This window comes from Hemibagrus wyckioides, linkage group LG06 (assembly GCF_019097595.1).
Source record: "Hemibagrus wyckioides isolate EC202008001 linkage group LG06, SWU_Hwy_1.0, whole genome shotgun sequence".
NCBI lineage: Eukaryota > Metazoa > Chordata > Actinopteri > Siluriformes > Bagridae > Hemibagrus > Hemibagrus wyckioides.
Window position 1 is genome coordinate 33,425,971 of NC_080715.1, and position 20,040 is coordinate 33,446,010.

General features: G+C 40.2%; 1 protein-coding gene across 2 annotated transcripts; it reads right to left on the minus strand.

Annotated features, from left to right (window-relative positions):
* Positions 1-1,212: 1,212 nt before the first annotated feature.
* On the minus strand, positions 1,213-19,905 carry galnt14 (UDP-N-acetyl-alpha-D-galactosamine:polypeptide N-acetylgalactosaminyltransferase 14 (GalNAc-T14)). 2 transcript variants are annotated; one of them, XM_058393266.1, is made up of 17 exons: positions 18,779-19,905; positions 15,285-15,454; positions 11,536-11,634; positions 11,118-11,185; positions 10,897-10,962; positions 10,601-10,722; positions 9,084-9,171; positions 8,889-8,973; positions 8,539-8,642; positions 8,067-8,193; positions 6,325-6,417; positions 6,005-6,088; positions 5,779-5,914; positions 3,872-3,991; positions 3,319-3,588; positions 2,109-2,199; positions 1,213-1,561 (listed from the first exon to the last, which is right to left on the minus strand). In XM_058393266.1, exons 1-15 carry the CDS (start codon positions 18,908-18,910, stop codon positions 3,430-3,432), a joined length of 1,653 nt encoding a protein of 550 aa, XP_058249249.1. In that variant the 5' UTR covers positions 18,911-19,905; the 3' UTR covers positions 1,213-1,561; positions 2,109-2,199; positions 3,319-3,429. The 2 variants fall into 2 exon arrangements, with proteins under 2 accessions (XP_058249249.1, XP_058249248.1); XM_058393265.1 differs by having other exon boundaries at positions 1,215-2,199.
* Positions 19,906-20,040: the final 135 nt, after the last annotated feature.

A 20,040-nucleotide genomic window follows, 5' to 3' on the forward strand; every position in this document is an offset into this window, starting at 1 on the left:
GAAGACCTGCTAGCAGGGACACAATGTTACTGTTAAAAATGTAATAATAATATTAAGAAGAAGAAGAAGAAGAAGAAGAAGAAGAAGAATTGAGCTTGACAGTAACAGCACTAACATTATGACTAACATCAGACAGTATTAGCATTACATATTACTGACGTTAGCTAGCTACATACAAGGTGCTTAATACAGAACTTTCCAGTGTAACTGAAGTTTCAGAGAGTCATCTAGCAGACCTGCAATGTATTTTAAGATGTATTTTACGTTTTAATGAATTTTAATGTTGTTAAATATTTTACAATGAAATATTAAGGTAGGGGCAGCATGGTGGCTTAGTGGTGTTGCCTCACAGCAAGAAGGTCCTGGGTTCAAATCCCAGGTAGGGGCCTTTCTGTGTGGAGTTTGCATGTTCTCCACGTGCTTGTGTGGGAACTCTGGTTTCTGGTGTGTGTGGTTGTCTGTCTATATGTGGCCCTGTGATAGACTGGTGACCTGTCCAGGGTGTACCCCTGCCTTTTGCCCAATGTGTGCTAGGATAGGCTCCTGCAGATCCCCGTGACCCTAATTAGGAATAAAGCGGATATAGACAATAGACAGATGAAATATTAAGGTAAACCCGGGTTACTAATGATGTACCAGTTCCTGCCAGCAGGTGGCGCTTGTCCCGTTTTTTCTGACGATCTCAGTGTATATCTGTTTATCTACATCTCACTTCAGTACAAAAGTCACCATGTTAAAGATTCAACTCACTAACCACACCGAAGTCAGGTCAGGTCTGTTATATTTAGCTGCAGTGGGCAGAGTTTGACCAGCCTGTACTAAAATAAGCTTATTAGTTCTCAGAGCTACTGCTTCTGCTACTGAAACTGGAACTGATATGCATTCTGCTTCTGAACACACACAAGGACTATTTAAAACAGTTCACAAGTTCTTGGAATAGTTCAGTCACTGCAAGGACCATGGTGAGTGAATTAACCTTAAAACAGACCTCCACCTTCACCTGTAATAAACAGACCTCAGCATGATGGAGCAGGAACCTCATCCTCTGGTTGTGTACTGCTTGAAGGTGAGTTCAACTTCACAGTCAACTTCACCGAAAGCAGATTTAAATACTTTCATATTTCATGTGTTTATCAAAAATATCTACATGGTAAATTTCCAGAGCAGATGGCAGCCATGTTGTTAAGAATTATAGACTATTTATTAAATAATGATGTACAGTACAAGCAGATTTATTGCATAATGCTTCGGGATGACCAAGATTAATACCACACACACACACACACACATATATATATATATATATATACACTGTCATGAAAAAGTATTTGCCCCTTATCACTAAATCTTGAAGATAAATGCTTTAATTCAGCTGCACTGGTGAGATCGGTGTGAGCTGCTGTGTCTGTTTGAGGTTCTGCACCAGCATCTCACTGGGCTTCACATCAGCATACTCTTGAGCTATTCAGATGTGGACTCCCTCTTGTGCTTCAGATCGTCGTCTTGCTTCATAACTTCACTGAGCTTCAGCTTCAGATCATTGACTGATGCCTGGATGTTCCTGAAAGAGAGCAAGAATTTATGGAAAGCTGCCCTGAAGCAGCACAGCATCTCCACATCATCACACCACCATCACCACCACCACGTTTCACTGATGCTCTTATTGTGGAACGCTGTGTTAGGTCCATTTTAAACTCAGCAGTCCACAGATCTTTATCCTTAATGGCCTTGAGGTCAACGAGGTGTTTCTGACAAATGTGAGACTCATGTTCCTGTTGGTCAGCACTGGTTTGGCTTCATTCTGATGTTCAGATCCAGCAGTAATACACTCTCAGTGTGTCCAGTCCAGCTGACGCAGTTAGAAATGCTTACATTTTAGTTAGGCGGATTGAGTAACAAAGGGGGCAATTACTTTTTCACCACATAAGAAGAGCAAGTTTTCTTTTACATTATTTAAAAACTGCAGTTTGTGTTTTTTGTTTGAAGATTTTTACATAAATAAATTACTTAAAGTACTTAAAATAAATTAACAAATATGCAAAAACAGAAGAAATCAGGAAATGATTTTCACGGCACAGTGTGTGTGTGTGTGTGTGCATTTTCTGTACTTCTTAGTTCCCCATTGTTATTCAAAAGTTCTTGCTCGGGTTCGAACACATGTCCAGCTCCTCATTTCTTTTCTGTGACACTTCAGGGATCCTAAAATAAAATAACAAAAAATAATTACCAGAAGTAACCTTAAACAGGCAAATGAGTATCATTCATAAATAAATAAATAAATAAATAAAAACAAGTATGGATTATTGCATGTCAACTAACGACAAATTAATAAATTAAATCCATTTAAAATAAAATCTATAATATGATAGTGTATAGATAGATAGACATAGATAGATAGATAGATAGATAGATAGATAGATAGATAGATAGATAGATAGATAGATAGATAGATAGATAGATAGACAGACAGACAGACAGACAGGTAGATAGATAGATAGATAGATAGATAGATAGATAGATAGATAGATAGATAGATAGATAGATAGATAGATAGATGGGCAGATAGATAGATAGAAAGATAGATAGATAGATAGATAGATAGATAGATAGATAGATAGATAGATAGATAGATAGATAGATAGATAGATAGATAGATAGATAGATAGAAGGGCAGACAGATAGATAGACAGATAGACAGATAGATAGATAGATAGATAGATAGATAGATAGATAGATAGATAGATAGATAGATAGATAGACAGACAGACAGACAGGTAGATAGATAGATAGATAGATAGATAGATAGATAGATAGATAGATAGATAGATAGACAGATAGATAGATAGATAGAAGGGCAGACAGATAGATAGATAGATAGATAGATAGATAGATAGATAGATAGATAGACAGACAGACAGACAGACAGATAGATAGATAGATAGATAGATAGATAGATAGATAGATAGATAGATAGATAGATAGATAGATAGATAGATAGATAGATGCAGGGACGGATGGACGGACACACAGACAGATAGGTAGATAAATAGACAGACAGATAGATAGATAGATAGATAGATAGATAGATAGATAGATAGATAGATTCAGGGACGGATGGACGGACAGACAGACAGATAGGTAGATAAATAGACAGACAGACAGACAGACAGACAGATAGATAGATAGATAGATAGATAGATAGATAGATAGATAGATAGATAGATAGATAGATAGATTTTTTTGCAGTGCGTGAGTGAATTTAAGCCTCACTGTAAGCCTCATTGCTGTGTTTTGGACACACTCTCCCCCCTCCTTTACCTCTTCAGCTACAGATGATGGAGGTGACCACAGTTGCAGCAGATGTTTGTCTTTGTCCCTGCAGTTCCACACAGGAGCCTCTCTCACGCTGTGACCTGGAGAAGCTCAGGGTCAGGAGAAAGGCATTTCCCATCTCTGTGTCTGCACTGAGAGCTCACATGGGCTGATCACCAACATCCTGCTGCTCTCCATACCATCCAGAGCCATCTCACTGTCCAGACAGAAGTGTGACACCTGGTGCTCCAGGTGGGTTCCTGCTTTCTGCCAGCGCTGGAAATAAACACAGGTGACAGAAACACATGATTACTATCCTGTCTTAGATTCATTAATGCGGCTTATTAACGCTGCACTGGACACAAGTTATCCTAAATACAGTAACCAAAGAGGAACAAAAAGTTTCATGTGGTGACGAAGCAATTGTTCAAAACTGTCAGCTATCACTGTGGGGACATTTAGTCACAATCACAACCATGACAACCATATTTTCGTCATTATTATTCATATTCCTGTTCCTCACAGATCAGGATTCAAAACTGTCATGTGATGGTGCTACCTGTCTGCTGTCACTGATGTTGCAGGGCGTGAGGAAGATCTGTGCAGCAGGCAGCGGGGTAAAGACGGACAGGCAGAGGTGCTGCTGGCGAATCTGCTGTCCGTGTGTGTAGATCCACTCCTGAAACAACAGGTTCGGGAACAATGAGTACCGGAGCGTCTCTGTACTTAGGATGATGATTAATTATATTTATTTAACACCTGCCTGTTGATTCAAATAGGAACATTACTATAGTCCACACTGGTGCTCAATATACAGTCCTTTCAAAGAGCAAATTTAAAACAGCTCTTTTACCTAGAGGCAAAAAAAATGGAGTTTCCTCCTGTTCGGTTGTGTTCATGTTGATGATTGAGTGTCTGAGTGTCTGACTCCACAGTGGAGGTTAATATGAAGCTCAGATGAAAGTAGACACTTTAAGAATTTGTCATGTTTCAGAAGTATCTCTGTTTTTAGCCTACTAGAGCTGATATATTCATAGAAAAGTTCCACAATTTTTTCCACAGAAATGTTTATCTTCAAAGCAAATGTTGACATCGAATCCATTTCTGCTCTCTGAGACGCTCCGAGTGCTTGTTCATCTAAAAAGCAGCTCATCTTTAACTGTGTAAGGTTATCCAACAGAGGGAAAAAACACACCTCTAAAACACACTGAAAGACAACAGACTCGTTTTAGATCAGACTCCCAGACAGGACATCATTCATTTATACTGACAACAAACTCATTCATTGGGTAAAGCAATTTTTTAATTGTTGGGTTCCACTCATACAGTAACCTCTGACCAATCAGACATCTGAGAAGTAAATAAACAGATATGTAAATATCAGGATAGATTTAAGTTTAAAGATGTGTTTTATTTCTTTATAACCGTGGTCTATATTACAGGTGAGTTTCTGTATAACTCAATAGGGGGTAATCTGTAGCGGGTTGGAAATCATATACTGCATTTCTGCTCACAAAAAGTATTCTGTAACAATGGCCACTGCTCACAACCTCGGTGTAACCATGGAAAATCAATTGTCCTTGTCCTCCCATGTTGCTAATGTGACACGCTCATGTCAGTTTCATCTCTACAACATCAGAAGGATTCAGTCATTTCTATCCACACAGGCTGCTCAGGTGCTTCTTCAGTCTCTGGTCATTTCGAGACTGGACCTCTGCAGCTCTCTACTCTCAGGTCTACCTCTGAACACAAGTCATCTTCTGCAAATGATCCAAAATGCAGCTTGTTTTCATCCTACCTAAGTTCTCCCACACCACACCACTGCTGCTCCTCCACTGGCTTCCTGTAGCTTCATCAGATTCAAAACACTGACCCTTGCCTACAAAGCCAAGACTGGACCAGCTCCCTCTGACCTCAAAGCTCTTATCACTCCTCACACTGCACCTCGCTCCCTCATATCTACTAGCACTGCTAGACTGGTCCACCATCTCTCAGGGTAAAAGTATATCTAGACCTACCTCTTCCTGAAGCACTTAACCTAGCTCTTATTTTTCCCTGTTATTTTTGTTGTATGTTGTATGTACATTTTGGGGAAAAAAACTCAGCTTTTATGCTGATGGTATCCTGAGTCTGTGACCTACTGAACCAGTGTTAATGTGTTCACTGATAGAGACTTCAAAGCACATTTGTACGTCACTCTGCCGAATGCCAGAAGTGTAAAATGTGTGATTATTCAACTTTTCAACATTTCATGATGGATAAAGTTGATCTGCTGCATTAAACATGTGAATCAACTCAACATGAAGCTTTGTTTCAGCTCACAAGTCAAGATTTAATGAGAAGAAATAACTTCATCAGACCGGTCAGAATAATGCGGTCATTACTGAAGGTCTGCATGATTACAACTCTGTGTTTCTGGGTAACAGTGACTCCATTCCCTTTAACCCCAGTGTGTGTGTGTTCTACCTGCTTTGCCGTCTTGGAGTTGACACATGGGGTGAGTGTGAGAAGCGGAACTTCCTGTCCCTCGACTTGCTGGGTTTCGAGGCAGTTCTGTCTCTGCTGGATCAGTCCGGGTTTTGAATGTGACTCATCTGGAGCTCTGGAACAGAATATAATATATAAAATATTTAACTTATCAATTAGACAATTATCTATACACAACCACACACACACAATAACACACACTCACTTCAGCTCGGGATAGACGTTGTCCAAATACCACTGGAAAGATTTGCACTTCAGGCTCTTTCTTAGCTCTTGTCGACCACGAATGCTGACAAGAAAGAAGAAGAAAAAACCTTTTACACACCACACACACTCCTCGTAGAGGCTCTGAAAACGTTCAAGCATTTGTGAAGATGAGCCTGAGTTCATCTCTGTCTAGTGGAAAGACAGTGTGATGTCATAACTGGTACCATGAGCTGATTGCTGTTTGTACACAGTTATAAAAACAATCGACGTCTGCCGCACCGCCCACCAATCATCTGAAAGCTGTGAGCTTTTACTCACTCTCCATAGGACTTGCCCCTGGCCGCAGGTCGAGCGGAGAAATAGTAGATCTTATACTCGTCCATCCAAACCTCAGCGGTACGTCTGGTGTTCCTGAAACCAACATCACAGCGTTGAGGGATCAAGAAGCTTTAAGTGCTGTCCTGCTGTACCAGGTGTATTAAAACCTCACAAAAAGTTAAAGCATCAAAGAAGAAACTAACAACATTTAACAAAACTCAGGTGATGTTTTAAATCTCCAGAACGTTTGACCATTTTGTCAAAACATCTGATCTAATCTCATAACTTTATAGAGAGTTCATTTATGATCCGTCAAGAGCAGTTAAGAGAAGAGATAGGACACAGAGCTCTCAGGACTTCATATTAAACTAATACACACACACACACACACACAGAGATAGAAAACATGTTTCAACCAATAAACATGCAGTTTTTCCAAAAAAGAAATCAAATTGTCATTTCCACTCACATCTACAAATAAATCAGTGACATTTACAGGAAATTATGGGATTAATGAATCAATTAATCAGTAGTGTAAATGCTGGACAGTTGAAATAAAATGAAGATGATCAGGATCTACTTCACTGCACACTGATATTACAGGAAACTCACCTGCATGTGCATTACATCACTTTTTATTCTGTACATCTCCCTCTCTTACTTCTTCTTCCGTCTATGTTTGTTATTTCTATTCATTCTGTTTTTAAATTTCAAAATATAAAATGTAGTTTTTGCTTGTTTTATTTCTCTTATCATTTTAGATAAGTGTTATCAATCTCAGACGGGTTAGTTTACCAGACAACCTTGATGAAATATAAACCTGCGTAAAGAGGTTGTTCCACATTATTAAGCAGGTCACAGTTTTCCTGCATCATGTGGAGGAAGAAAGATCTTTCTGAAGAAGAAAAGCGTGAAATGTCTTAAAAAAGGCATGGAAACGACTGATATTTCATGAATTTGTGTACATAGATCGGATGAAGGCTTATTAATGAAAGTTTAAAGTAAAAGGGCAGCGATAAAACAGCCACTGATAAGCAACAGACAGATCTCTGAAGCTGTGTATTGTGTGCTGTCCTGCACAGGCACTCTAAATAGGAGTGTGTGTTGTACTTAGTTATGTGTTGTGTAGCTCTGTCTTTTTTCTTTTTCTTTTTTTTAGCACCAGGTGTTCTGCCTTTCACTTTAAACCATTTTTCCCCCTGATAGTGCAACTTATAAGAAAATGGAGTTCATTCAGAGCTACTTTGAGGAAGGACGTTCATATGGCGTGATTTTGGATATACTGATAGTGTATCATGGCGTAAAGATTAGTTTGTAATCTCTAAAAACACACCAGGAATGTTCGGAAGAGCAAACTATTCCAGATTAAAGGATGTATAAGAGCAGAGCTGCATTCATACACACACCAATCCACTTTCTACTGCTGCAGCCTGCTGGACTTCCTGTATATCCTGAGTGAGCGATGTCTCGTCCAAGCAGAGAAGAATTACATTCACAAACTATACCTACCTTTTCCACTTTGTCTGAATTCTCCTTGTATTTTCGGATTTGTTATTATCTACAAATAAAACCTGAATATTCCCTGATACCTGACTGTAGTATCCCTTTACAAGATCAACAAGATTCTGTGTGTGTGTGTGTGTGTGTGTATTATGCCTTCAGTTTCTTAATAAATGACTCTTTATTCACACAATTTATTCTCTGACATTGATGTAAGTGCGACTCCTGCTGAAGGATCTTACTTTATATAAGTATTGGCACTGCCGTCTGGGAAGATGTATGGATGTTTCTTGCGGAAAACATGGCCGACTCTGCTGCAGGGGATGATCTCCAGACTTCCTCCACACATCCAGACTCTGAAGGAGAGCTCTGAAGGACCAGAAATGTGTTAAACGGTGTGTTTTTAACAGCTACATCGATTCTACATGAACACACATCGTGCTGCTTGATGTGACGTGAAGAACGAAATGTGTTCCTCAGACCAAGACGTTCCACCTGCTGCCAGGTCTGAGAGAGGAACTCGCAGCTATAATAATAATCACATCACATGCTTGAAACGTCTCGTCTATCTGCTGTAGTTAGACTCACGCCATCATAACAGCAATGAGGAACATCAGACATTACATAACTTAATTCATCAAAACACACGTCCTAAGCATGATCAGTATATCAGAGTAAAGTGTGAGAAGATATTGAGAGCTTCATTTCACTCACCGAAGTTCTCTCCTCCCCAGATATCCATGGCCGTGTCAAACTTCCCCAAGTGGTTGAACCAGGATTTGTTGATAACGAACAGTCCTCCAGGCAGAACCGGTGTCCTGGGGATTTCAGTGCATAGAATAAAGAGTAATGATTACTGAGTACTGTTACTGAGTGTCCTGCTACTGAGTGTCCTGCTACAGAATACAGCTATTTTTATATGTAGAAGTGTCCACTGATCATATATCATGACCATTAACGACCGTTAACACTCTGAGCTAGTACACTGAGGCCCACATGGTCATTGACTGTCTGTTCTGCATCACATATAAGAACATCACCTCCTACTGCCCCTGATCACCTACTGAATGGGTTCAGTGGGGTTGAGTCTCTTGGCTCTTTTCTCAGCAGATAGCTGTTCCCACTTGAAGTGGAGACTCCAGTCAAAGCCTGAGAGAAAAGAAGAAAGAAATCATGTGGAGATCTTAACCTCACCTTCTGACTTCACATATTAAACACAGCTTGTGATCTTCAGGATGTGGATGAGGTTGGACTCTTACCGCCCTGTAGGTTTGAGGAAGCAGCAACGTAGGCGAACGAGTCCATGTTGATGACGTCGATCACTGGACTGGCGATACGGCTCGGGTCCTGAAATTAGACAATCACGTGGCACACAGCAGAACTTTAACAAATTCACCGTATTACCTGTTAATCTGTTCTGTTACAGAACATCAACCTGAAGCTGGTGCAGTCCGATGAGAACACGACCAACACAAAAAGTTTCATTTGCACAAAAACACTGGAATAAAGGTTTCCTAAGCCCTAATGTTCACTGGAGGACCCACACGAGGTGATGTGACACACTTTATTCAGAAAACTAGTACACTGAAGATCACTACTGGATTATTCACACCACTGATTTGTCCTTCTTTGGGCGTCAGTGTGTTCGGGTCAGTCAGAGGTGAGTACTCACTCGTGTCTACACTCCTGTGTGTTGATTGTTTTCTCATAACTCGACTTGTTCTATACAGAAGTGTTAGATTTCATGTGTGGAACTATACGCGATTCATTTTGCTTAGATCCTGGTGCATGAAGTTGGAATCGGTTTATCTAGTAGAACTGAAATCATCTTTAATTCAATTTACACAATCATACACAGTACAACATGTAGTTAAATGTTTTTTACCACTGTCCTATGATGGAAATAAAAATATAAAACTAGAAAATAAAATATAAGAAATAATGTAAATAAAAATGTAAAACTAGAATATAAAATTTAAGAAATACAATTCAAATAAAAATGTAAAACTAGAATATAAAATATAAGGAATGCAATTTAAATAAAAATGTAAAAGTAGAAAATAAAGTATAAAAACAATTTAAATAAAAATGAAAAACTAGACTAAAATAAATATAAGAAATAATTTAAATAAAAATGTAAAAGTAGTAAATAATATATAAAAAATTATTTAAATAAAAATGTAAAAGTAGAATTTGAAATTTAAGAAATAATTGAAATAAAAACATAAAACTAGAATATACAATATAAGGAATACAGTTTAAATAAAAATGTAAAAATAGAATATAAAATATAAGAAATAAAATTTAAATAAAAAATCTAAACTAGAATACAAAATATAAGAAATAGAATTTAAATAAAAAATTTAACACTAGAATATAAAATATAAGGAATACACTAGAAGAAAAGAAGAATCTAAAATAAAAATAATATCAAATATAAAAAGAAATATAAGAATATTATACGAATATAATATAAAATAGACTATTATTATACAATATATAAAGATAAAAATAAACAACAATAGAATAAAATAGGAATGCAATGAGCAGAATAGTGATAGTGAAGTGGACAATGAGATGAGTGGACAGATGTGGACAGAATGTAGCTATAAGCTGAAATACTGACATAGTTAAAGTGTCATGTGCAATAGTGTTGCAGTCCTGAGTTAAAGTGTCTTTTTCTAAACATGTGCAAATGCCAATAAATATGTTGTGTAAGCATCACAGCGCTGCAGCTAATAATGCGACGTGTTCCTGATGGACAGAAGTCCGGTACCTCTTTAATCCTCTGGAGCAGGGGAGGCAGCCAGTCTTTATTGACCTCACAGTGGCTCTCAAGGAAGGTGAGGACTTCTGCTTCTGCTGCATCTGCTCCTCGAACCCTGGACCTGATCAACCCTGAGCAACAAGTAATCCCTCAATCATTAATCATCTTCCAAAACTCTTACCAGGTCTGAACAGGAGAATAAAACATCTTCACTGCATGGGTTTGACGGTTCCAGGAATGAGAAACATCTCTGAGAGGAAAGTCAATTCATTTAAATAATAAAAATGTTGAATTTTATGCTCTACCTTCTCTTCGTTTATTGCGAAGACACTTGACTTTCGGTAACTTGGTGAGAAGAAGACAATCATTAGCTGAAAGAAGAAAGAATATTTCAAATCATTTCATCTTTTCTTTCCAAGCCTTTATTATAAAGAGTGCTCTGAACCAAGATAAGTGTGTGTGTGTTTGTGTGCGTGTGTGTCTGTGTGTGTGTGTGTGTGTGAATATTCACATGTCCGTGACTTACGATCCACGCTGAAGTCATCCACCAGGATGATCTCATGGATCAGATGCACAGGTGTCCGATTCAACACGCTGACAGAAAGAAGATAAAAGTATTTATTCTGAGGAAAGATCCGTTCATTAAAAATCGATTAAAAAAAGATGTGAAAAACAATAAAAAGAGTAAAAGTTTGGAGTATTAGGTATGATGGAGCACGTCATGGTATGAATATAAAAGACATGAAAGGTTTTAATGTGGAATAAAACTTCATAAGGTTCTCTGAGGTCAGCATCACAGCGTTACACTCTAATACACACTTCATGACCAAAGGTTTGTGACCACACTCCACTGCTGTCTCTATATACGTCTTATATTTGTGGAATATCTGAGCTCTGAGTCTGGTGCTGTTTATCTGGACAGAGGAGAAAAGAGCTTGTGTCACCTCCTGAGAGTGCGCAGCAGAGCCGAGCGAGCCTCGTTATGGAGCGTGATCACAATACTGGTGGACGGCAGCTCCGGGTCATAGCGTAGTGATGTACAGCTGAGGAGAGAGAGAGAGAGAGAGGGAGAGAGAGAGGGAGAGAGTGGGGGAGAGAGAGGGAGAGAGAGAGAGAGAGAGAGAGAGGGGGGAGGAGAGAGAGGGGGGGGGGGCAGGAGAGAGGGGGGGATAGAGAAAGGGGGAGAGAGAGAGGGAGAGAGCGGGGGAGAGAGAGTGGGGGGGGATAGAGAGAGGGAGAGAGAGGGGGGAGAGAGGGAGAGAGCGGGGGAGAGGGGGGATAGAGAGAGGGAGAGAGAGAGAGAGAGGGAGAGAGAAAGTGGGGGGGTAGAGAGAGGGAGAGAGGGGGGGAGAGGGAGAGAGGGGGAGAGGGGGGGGGGATAGAGAGAGGGGGAGAGAGAGAGGGAGAGAGCGGGGGAGAGAGAGGGAGAGGGAGAGAGAGAGAGTGGGGGGGATAAAGAGAGGGAGAGAGGGAGAGAGAGAGCGGGGGAGAGAGAGAGAGAGAGAGATAGAAAGAGAATTTATTATTTATATCACAGACATATTTATTTAATTTCGGCTAAAACATCAGTCTGTAATAAAAGAGCTGCAGAAACACAAACAACACAATCTATCTATCTATCTATCTATCTATCTATCTATCTATCTATCTATCTATCTATCTATCTATCTATCTATCTATCTATCTATCTATCTATCTATCTATCTATCTATCCATCCATCCATCCATCCATCCATCCATCTATTTATTTATTTATTGTGTTTGATTAGTGAAGAGTAGGAACCAGGGGTTTTCACTTTTCTGAGATTTACACATTATTTCTAAATTTCAGTAAGATGCTGTTATTGTAAACACTTTCATTCATATTAAGATGAAAAAATTAAAATTAATCAAAATGAATACTTATATGTGTAATAGTTTTAATATTTCACCATTTCCATGTGGTGTCTGGATATATTCACTGATGTAGTAGAAACTGCTAGCAGACTGCTGGTGTAAAGGTGTATAATTCTTTCAAATATCATTATATGTTTTTTAAATCTTGACACGAACAAATGAACCACTTTCAGACGGCAGATTCAGTGGAAGTGTGAAAATCTCCTTAACGCTCCAGTTTCCTGTGTCCTGATTCCCCGGAGATGTTTAACACGTTAGTGTGTGCTTCAGCATTTTTACCTCACAATAAAGAGAGCAGCGAGTTCAGCTTGTTTTCCCTCAGCATCTTTTCTCCTTGTCTTTTTTTAGAAGCACTGAGCTGCACTGCAGTCTCTTTCTCTCTCTCTCTCTCTCACACACACACACACACTGCACTGGCCTGGATTCACACAGCTAAATCTTCCAATAATAATAATAATAATAATAACATTTACTGTGTATTTACATCAAAATAAAATCATTTACTATATGATTTCTTTCTGTTTTCCACCTAAAGACAATCCAGAGCCTCGGAATATTCCCTGATTTGCTCAGTGGACTTCAGAAATCACGGCACTACATCACACACTTGTCCTGCAGAAAAGAAATAAATGCCTCTGTGAAAGCCCATTATGTGTGATTTGTGTTTACGCTGAGCTTCTGAGGAAGCGGCGAGGAGCGCATTTCAGCCCGAGAGACAGAATAAATCCTTGTGATTGTGTGCCATAATATAATATGATATAATATAATATAATATAATATAATATAATATAATATAATATAATATAATATAATATAATATAATATAATATAATATAATATAATATAATATAATATAATATAATATAATATAATACACACTCAGCTGATTCTGTTTAACAGAAGAAGAAGCCAATTGGAGCACAGAGATCATGCAAACGACACACACACGCACACACACACACACACACATACACACACACACACACGCACACACGCACACACACACACACACACATACACACACACACATACACACATACACACACACACACACACACACACATACACACACACACACATACACACACACACACACACACAATTTTGGAATTTGACATCAGCTGGAAAGCAAGCAGATAAAAATCACTTGTCTTTATTCACGAGAGTTTGAACATCCTCTACTACATGACTCTGGTTGTTTGAACCTGCTGAGTATCCGCTGATTTCTGACCAGTTCAGGTTATTAAAGTCCAGGATGGAGCAGACCTCCTGCAGCAGCCAAATCTCAGTATCACTCATCAGACACGTCACAGCAGGACTGGGCCTGAAGCCAGGCAGGAGGCGGCGGTAATAACCTGTCATCCAGTGGGATAATCTCCTCTTAGACAGCGAGGAGCTCATGTCTCCACACTGAGAGAGATGAAGCAATGCTCTGTCTGCTGAACACAACAGGGATTGTTCTGTGTCCTTTTATGCAACCACGGTAAGGTCAGTCACCTGCTTCACAAAATGTCAGATACACAAACTTACACCTCTATCCATCCGGTCACCTGCACACTGAGGTGACCACCAGAAATATGGCTGCCTGCAAAACACTCCAGAACAGAGAGTTTTCCAGAAGCGCTTCAGGTCCACGAAGGTAAACACAGAGGAGCTTCTACCTGCATCAGGGCTTCAATCAGGATGACACCAAGAGCTCTGACTTTTCTGGACTTGTCTGAACAAAACCCACAACCTCAACTGGACTTCTCACATAGCACATTTTGCATTTATGCAAAAAAAAAAAAAAAAAAACTGCACGCATATCTATGATTTTCATATTTTCAGTAACTCTTCTTCTGTTATGTGTGAATTTAGCGATTTTTCTTCTGAGTTTAGTGATTAATTTACCAGTCAGTTACCAGGTTTAAGCCCATTGTGTGACCAGTAGTGTTTTAGTTTTCTTTGACCACAGTTTCTATCTCTGAAAATAAAGAGACTTGTATCTGTCTTCATCCTGTCTTCATACTCATCATCACTGTATTGTATTCATACCCTGTTTTTTAAAAAATATTTTTTTCTATTTTTCTGATGTTCTGTACAGTTAAATCCTATTGAAGTTATGCTTGTTACTCTTCAGGAAGCTGGACTGCGTATCTGTTCTAGCGTTCGGGATGGTTTCTCGGCATCTGAGCCGCTAGTGAGAGCAGCAGCGGGAATTAGCGGTGTTCAGTAGAAGCGTGTGGTTTGATTGCTGCGTGCTGTGTTGAGTAAATCACTCCCAGCAAGAAGAACCAGCAGTGACTCGGTTTCCAGAGCTTCCCTGTAAAGCAGAGACGTTTCTTTTCTTTAGAGTTTTAGAGCTTCTGCCTCTCTCACTCAGATTCTCTTAATTCTCTCAGATGCTCCTGCTAACAGTCCGTGTAAACAGAATAAGCGGAATAGACCGCGCTAGCGAAACGTCTCCACAGGAACGTGAGACAACATGAAAAATCAGAGAACTAAGTGCAACAGAGTAAGAACACAAATGATCTGTAGACAGCACAGGATAACAAGGCTAGTAAGCTAACTACAGCTAGCTCCCCAAGCAGGCTAGCTCAGAACTGAAGGAATGTCAGAAAGATGCTGCAGCCTGGAGGGATGAGAGAAGTGATGTCTGTCACCAGGATTGAGCTGTAATGCTGCAAGCTAGATGTTTCTCCAAGATACACGAACACAGGTACAATGTGGAAACCCCTGCTAGGTGATACCACATACACACACACACACACATACACACACACACACACACATACACACGTACACACACACAGCCTACCGGGGATGTCGGGTGTCTTTAAGCGCTCTGTTGCTAGCGATCCTCTCGCTCTCTCTCTGATTGAAGGCGTACTGGCTGTAAGGATCTTGTCCTGGTTTCCACCGGTGAGTGTTGAGGTAGCTCTTCTCCTCAAACTCATCCAGGAGATCATCCCATTCTGTGTTTGATATCTGAAACAAAAGCAATTGTGCTTGAAGATCAGTCTGCTTCTCAACACCCTGCTGCACATGATGACTTCAACTGACACATGAACAAGATGGGCGCTGCACATTCAGTGAGATGGAGAGATGGAGATATAGAGAGTTGGAGAGATGGAGATATGGAGAAGTGGAGAGATGGAGATATAGAGAGGTGGAGAGATGGAGATATAGAGAGTTGGAGTAATGGAGAGATTGACAGGTGGAGAGACAGAGATATGGAGAGGTGGAGATATGGAGAGGTGGAGAGATGGAAAGGTGAAGATATGGAAACATGGAAAGGTGGAAAGAGATGGAGATACTGAGAGGTGGAGAGATGGAGATGTGGAGAGGTGGAGATATGGAAACATGGAGAGGTGGAGAGAGATGGAGATATGGAGAGGTGGAGAGATGGAGATGTGGAGAGGTGGAGATGGGAAGAGATGGAGAGATGGAGAGATGGAGAGATGGAGAGGTGGAGAGATGGAGAGGTGGCGATATGGAAATATGGAGAGGTGGAGAGAGATGGAGATATTGAGAGGTGGAGAGGTGGAGATATGGAAACATGGAAAGGTGGAAAGAGATGGAGATATGGAGGGGTGGAGAGATGGAGATGTGAAGAGATGGAGATGTGGAGAGGTGGAGATATGGAAACATGGAAAGGTGGAAAGAGATGGAGATATTGAGAGGTGGAGAGATGGAGATGTGGAGAGGTGGAGATATGGAAACATGGAGAGGTGGAGAGAGATGGAGATATGGAGAGATGGAGATGTGGAGAGATGGAGATGTGAAGAGATGGAGAGATAGAGATGTGGAGAGATGGAGAGATGGATAGTGGCAGCAGGGATGGTGGAGGTGATGATATAAACCCCAGAACCCCAAACCTATAGATTGTTATTCATTTGTTTGTTTGTTTGTTTGTTGCTACTCATGCAAATTCCGCATCGTGAACAACACAAAACCATAGAAACATCTGCAGAGATAACACCATCTCAGCTCAACTTCTCACTCCAGCGTCATTCAGACAGAAGGCCAGAGTAGATGTTGTGTAGCGTGAATTCTGCAGCAGCTCACACTCTCCCTTGTGTTGTGAGGATGTCATAACCCTCTGCTCTAAAAAAACGACATCATCATCATCTTTACACCTGGTAATAAAGGCGCTAATTGCAGGTGTCGCTTTCTTGAGATAGAGCGCGAAGCGTGACGAGGACCGGGCTTCAGCTCAGCCTGCGTGAAATCAGCTAAACGCCTGTGGAGTCTGGAGCAGGAGCAATAAACCTGACACTTTCATTACATTACACCATCACGAGCTCTTTACCCAGAAGTCCTACAACTCCGATAACAGACTACAATACACAGCAAGTGTTCCATTAAAAACTATTCAAATCTCGGCTCTAGGAGTGGAATAATGTATGAATAAGTCATGAATAATTCATGGTATGATAATCCTATAGCTGAGATTTGTGTAGAACACAGTTATCCGGATGACGCTAAATTATTCCGTAGCGTCACTGAAGGCCTCGTAGTGACATGATGTGTCTCGATGAACTTCTAAAATAGACCTTCTTTCTCCTGTAGTATAAAAATGAGTATTAAACTTGACACAGTATTAAACTAAACACTGATGTGTTTTTACAATATATACAGTCAGAAATAATAATTGGTACTCCAGTATAAACCCTGACGATTTAATTTATTAATTGTTAATTTGTCCAGTTCTTAATACACTGTATTGCCAAAAGTTTTGGGACACCCCTCAACATCACTAAATTCAGGTGTTGTTTTTCAGGGTTGGATCTCAGCCCCTTAGTTCCAGTGAAAGGAACTCTTAATGCTTCAGCTTCATACCAAGACATTTTGGACAATTTCATGCTCTTTGTGGGAACAGTTTGGGGATGACCCCTTCCTGTTCCAACATGACTGCACACCAGTACACAAAGCAAGGTCCATAAAGACATGGATGAGTGAGTTTAGTGTGGAGGAACTTGACTGGCCTGCACAGGGTCCTGACCTCAACCCCATAGAACACCTTTGGGATGAATTAGAGCGGAGACTGTGAGCCAGACCTTCTCGTCCAACATCAGTGCCTGACCTCACAGATGCACTTCTAGAGAGGAATGGTCAAACATTCCCATTAACACACTCCTAAACCTTGTGGAAGGCAGAGTTGAAGCTGTTATAGTTGCAAAGGGCGGGACAACTCCATATTACATTAATGTGCATGTAAAGGCAGACATCCCAATACTTTTGGCAATATAGTGTATTATTGTCAGAATCTAAAAAGTGCAGTAATCCCACAGTGCTCAACAGATCTGGAGAACTTTATCCGAAGCTGCACTTTGAGCTGATTATCTAATTTAATTTCCAATATACGCTGATGAACAGAGAAAATTATGATAATCATTCTGTCAACATGGATAAATATACAAGCTGAGGACATGAGAATGTGTGGTGAGGTTCTTCACTCATAAAAAGGTTCTGAAATAGTTCTTGGTCAGGGTTTACAATTTGTATGGAGAACCTTTAACATCCACAGGAAGGTTCTATCTAGTGAAAGAAGGATCTTCAGACTATAAAGAACTTAATGTTGTGTGGTCAGTTGTGTGGTCAGTTGTGTGTTCAGTCGTGTGGCCAGTTGTGTGGTCAGTCATGTGTTCAGTCGTGTGTTCAGTTATGTGTTCAGTTGTGTGCTCAGCTCAGCCTCCTCCTCCTCTTTTTTGTGAAGAATAAATGATGAAGGAAGAGCGCTGCAGTGACCGGTCTGTTTTCTGCTCCATCAAATGAATCCTGTTTAAAACACCTGACCTGTTTAAATCCTGTTTAAGACACCTTCACTGAGGACCTGAAGTCCTCAGTGAAGGTGACTTCAACAGCCTCAGAGATTCCATTAGAGATGAAATCATTGTGTTATGGCAAATTAAATGAGCTCTAACATTATACATCCTAATGAAATAAACATCAATAATAATAACACTTTAGCAATATAATGAAAATAATCCTGCAGTTAAATGCAGGAATCTTCTATCTCTAAGAAGGATCTCTAAAGGAATCTTCACCTGAATTACATTTCTGTGATAAAAAAAAAATCTTAAATATCTTAAAAAAAAAATATATATATATATATATATATATATATATATATATATATATATATATATATATATATATACATATTCATACTCCACAACATCAACATCAGCAGTTATTAGTTGCAGCAGTGAATGTCCCATCTGGACACGAGCACTGACCTGCAGATGTATGTGTGTCTGTGTGTGTGTGTGTGTGTGGTCGCGTCTCCATCCTGCCTGTTCCACTCACCTCCTTCTCTCTGTGTGTGTCGGGAAGCTGCTCAGGTGTTTTGCGGTTGTTCAGGAGGATCACATAGAGCAGAGCCGCAATCCAGAACAGAGCAGACACAGCGAGCGTCAGCTTTCGGCACAGCTTCATCATTTTCTGTCCTGTGTTCGAGCTGCATCATCCCCTCATCCTCATCCTCATCCTAAAACACTCTGACGCTGCACGCTGAAATCGGAGCGCGCTGCTGCTGCTGTGTGGAAAGCCAAAAGGTTCACAACGCTGAGTGTAGGTTATGGGGAGAGACTCCTGCAGGCACTACTCAACTCTCTCTCTCTCTCTCTCCCTCACACAGTACACCCCACACACCTTGTACATGAACCTACTCACACACACACACAGTTCACAAGCACACCCCACACAACACACACCTTGCACAAGGACACCCTACACAACACACCTTGCACAAGGACCCCCCACACACACACACACAGTTCACAAGCACACCCTACACAACACACACCTTGCACAATGCACAAGGACACACACACGCTTCACAGCACACCCCATACAACATACACCTTGCACAAGGACACACACACCACACATGCTCCACCCCTCCACACTTCATTAACCACACACACACGCTCTACACTTCATAGCCCACCCCATACAACACATACCTTGCACAAGGACAGCCACACACACACGATTCCCAACAAACCAAATTTGTTCCAATTTCTATTCATTTATTTTTTTAAATTGTGGAAGATGTTGCCTGTTTTCTAGTTTAATTTTATAAATACCTTTATATATGGTTTTGTGTGTGTGTTCCTCTTGTGTACTCTCACTTCTTCTGTGTATACACTGATAAATTCTATTCCCCAAGTAATAAAAAATGTCTTTTATTATTTTAAATTCTGCAGCAGTGTTTGATTTGGTGTCTGTTAATAAAATAACTCATAAAAATAAAAGAATAAAAGCCTTGTAGAGGAAGCATTAGCATAGCTCATGGGGGAAACTGTTTTTTCGTGCACATTGTTTGTTTAAAACCAGAACAAAACATTTCTAAATGTAATATTGTTTTAAATGGCAATAAAACTGTGATCATAATCCAGTGCTCTGGTGTGTAAATACCGCTCTGAACCTCTAGCTGTAAGTGATCTGAGGATGTTAGGGGCATCACCAGTCTGCTCCGTGTGTGAGTATGAGGAGCTTCACCTCGCTCCATCCGAGCTACCTGAAGGTTTACAACAACGCAGATCTTCTATACTGAAGGTGTGATA

Bases quoted from the DNA above. Each gene is read 5' to 3' on its own strand.
- galnt14 (XM_058393266.1), bottom strand. From the start codon at position 18,910: ATGATGAAGCTGTGCCGAAAGCTGACGCTCGCTGTGTCTGCTCTGTTC. The intron at 11,635-15,284 runs GTAGGCTGTGTG...CTCTCTCCTCAG, and splicing joins AAAGACACCCGACATCCCCG to CTGTACATCACTACGCTATG. The intron at 8,194-8,538 runs GTGAGTGAAATG...CTGGTCCTTCAG, and splicing joins CTGGGGAGGAGAGAACTTCG to AGCTCTCCTTCAGAGTCTGG.